This window comes from Rutidosis leptorrhynchoides, chromosome 3, assembly GCF_046630445.1.
Source record: "Rutidosis leptorrhynchoides isolate AG116_Rl617_1_P2 chromosome 3, CSIRO_AGI_Rlap_v1, whole genome shotgun sequence".
In the NCBI taxonomy this organism is placed as follows: Eukaryota; Viridiplantae; Streptophyta; class Magnoliopsida; order Asterales; family Asteraceae; genus Rutidosis; species Rutidosis leptorrhynchoides.
The window spans coordinates 62,687,706-62,690,202 of record NC_092335.1 but is presented as its reverse complement, the minus strand read 5'-3'; the positions used below and the strand labels follow the sequence as shown (position 1 = coordinate 62,690,202).

Here is a 2,497-nt window from a genome sequence, read left to right as displayed (position 1 = left end):
ATTCATCCTGATGGATTAGGATGGGTCCTTTCATACTATTCATTAGGCAGTGTTTCACTATCTTCGCTAGTGTCGTTCATAACTCACAACAATGCTAGTATGGTGTTTTAAGGCGTTCTTTAGGGGCATTCGTAGTCAGCAATGGGCACGAAGGACCCACCTTATACCATTGTTTGACCGTTTATAAAATAAAAAATATAAAACAAAATTTTTTTTGATGAGGATTGCTTTGTTACATCACGTACAACCTTACCTCAAACTTTATCACTACACCTCTTTTTAACAACTTGTCACATCATACAAGGATGTTCGTCGGTTCAATTTATTTTTCTTTGTTTATTCGGTTTTGAATGTTTAATAGCAAAAAGAAAACTAAACACTAATATACGGAGTATATAATGAATCGATCACATAAGATTATCAATCAAGAAGAAAAATTAAACACGGACCTTAATACTAGCCCTCTGTCCTAGTCAAAATTTTCATTTTGACTATACATAGGTTTGATTTTTTTTTGTTTTTTGAAAAGCAGATATATATTACTTCGCAAAAACTTACAATGATTTACATGTACATCTCGATATGTATAACACTCTCGACACTAACCCTATTACAAATTACATTGACTCATGAAAGCAATCAAATAAGGATGCAAAGATTGCAACCGTGATCAACTCGCAAATGTAAAGGGCTAGTCCTAAAGATTAAACAAAGATGGAAGATGGTTTGTGACACCACCTATGCCAATCGATCTTCATATTTTTGCATCGCTTTGAAATCCATTCGAAACTTTTGATTTGTATCTCATTTAGAGCATTTGGAGGAGTCCAACTCGAGAGTTTAAACACCTTTTGGTTCCGATTTCTCCAAATAAGATACATGCATACCCACTTGACCGCTTGCCAAACCTTCGCGCCAACTTCGGAGTTCACATCCTTGTTGTTGTTGTTGTTGTAGGTGTCCTCAAAAGTTTGATGAAGCACGTTTTGTTTGTCCCACCACGAGTACACTTTATCCCAAATAGCTTTTCCATGCTTACACGAGAATAAAGAGTGTTCCACCAATTCCAATTCATCATCACATAGAGGACAACGAACGGAGTGAAGGTCAACGCCCCTCTTGTCAAGTTCCAAGAGCGTGGGAAGCCTTTTCCGTTTTGCCCGCCATATGAAGATTTTGACTTTCTTCGGGATGAAGTTGTTTCTCAAAGTTTCACAATTTATAGGAGCATTAGTTTGAAACATTTTCGAGAAGATAAGTTCAGTGAGAACCTTTGTACTAAAAACACCATTATCGCATACCGTCCATCTCCACGAGCCTTTCTTTGATGAGTCGAAAGTCAAAGCTTGAAGTAAATTATTTATCTCAGTTAACTCGCCTCTAGTTTGCCCATATGGATCTCGTACCCAACCTGTATCAGAAACCACCGGAGGGGTCTGCCAAAGGACTCGATTGCAGACCGTGACATCCTTGTCTTGTTCTAACCGAAATAATCTGGTAAATACTGATTTGAGAGGCTCGTTACCGAGCCAGTGATCATGCCAGAACCTAGTGCTGCAACCATTTCCGATTGTTTTCACCATTGATCTTGAGAAATTAATTCCAAGCTGTGACGACCCGGAAATTTCCGACCAAATTTAAACTTAACCTTTATATGTTTCTGACACGATAAGCAGAATTTGTAATGTTGAATCTCAAAAAGTTTGGAACTACATTCATGTAATCAATTACCCTTTGACCGTGTTCGATGATTCACGAACAATTATGAGTATATAGATATGTATATATAATATATAATATTAACTGAAAACATTAACAAAGTATTAGATATATGATACTTTACATGAACGTATTTGTTTCGATATATTTATCGACAGAATTAAGAGATAATATCAAATGATTGAATTATCAAATACATTATGATATGATTACTGGCCTATGTTATGAGGTCCACTGCGATTTAAGAAATCTATTCTTTTTGACAACATTCAGAAAATGGTAAAGTGATTTATAAGTAAGAACATATGTGTCAATTAACGGGAACTAGACAAGGGTTAGTGGAAATTCCTGTTTAATTTCCAAGGCATGTTTTATAATATTTTCCTCGCGACCTTGATAAGATAACTATGTTAACTTTCATTTTATTTAATATGAAAATAAGAACGTGGAGTGTAAATAACTTAAATGTTGGATATCGACAAGTTAAGTAACTCGAAATTTTTCATTAAGATGATTTCATACGTTTATTTAACCTTTGGTCTTTATCCCATGCTTCACCAACAGACTGTAATTTAAAAATTTGAAACCTATTATGAATATATATAATTCTACTTTTCTAAAATGTTTTATGATATAACGATTTCTATTATTTTAACCTTTTAACAAAATGATTCTTAAATATATTTAATTTTGGAAAACAAAATTATCATATTTATTTGATTTAGTTTCAAAAGTAAAAAAAACGTTTTCAGTTTAAAAATAACTTTATTATTAAAAC

General features: G+C 33.6%; 1 protein-coding gene across 1 annotated transcript; it reads right to left on the bottom strand.

Moving 5' to 3' along the window:
* Positions 1–704: 704 nt before the first annotated feature.
* Positions 705–1,583, bottom strand: LOC139900033 (uncharacterized). Its single transcript, XM_071882845.1, has one exon. It carries the CDS (start codon positions 1,581–1,583, stop codon positions 705–707), a length of 879 nt encoding a protein of 292 aa, XP_071738946.1.
* Positions 1,584–2,497: the final 914 nt, after the last annotated feature.

What these genes read in the sequence shown, in the direction of transcription:
- LOC139900033 (XM_071882845.1), bottom strand. Translation starts at nt 1,583, where the DNA reads ATGGTGAAAACAATCGGAAATGGTTGCAGCACTAGGTTCTGGCATGAT.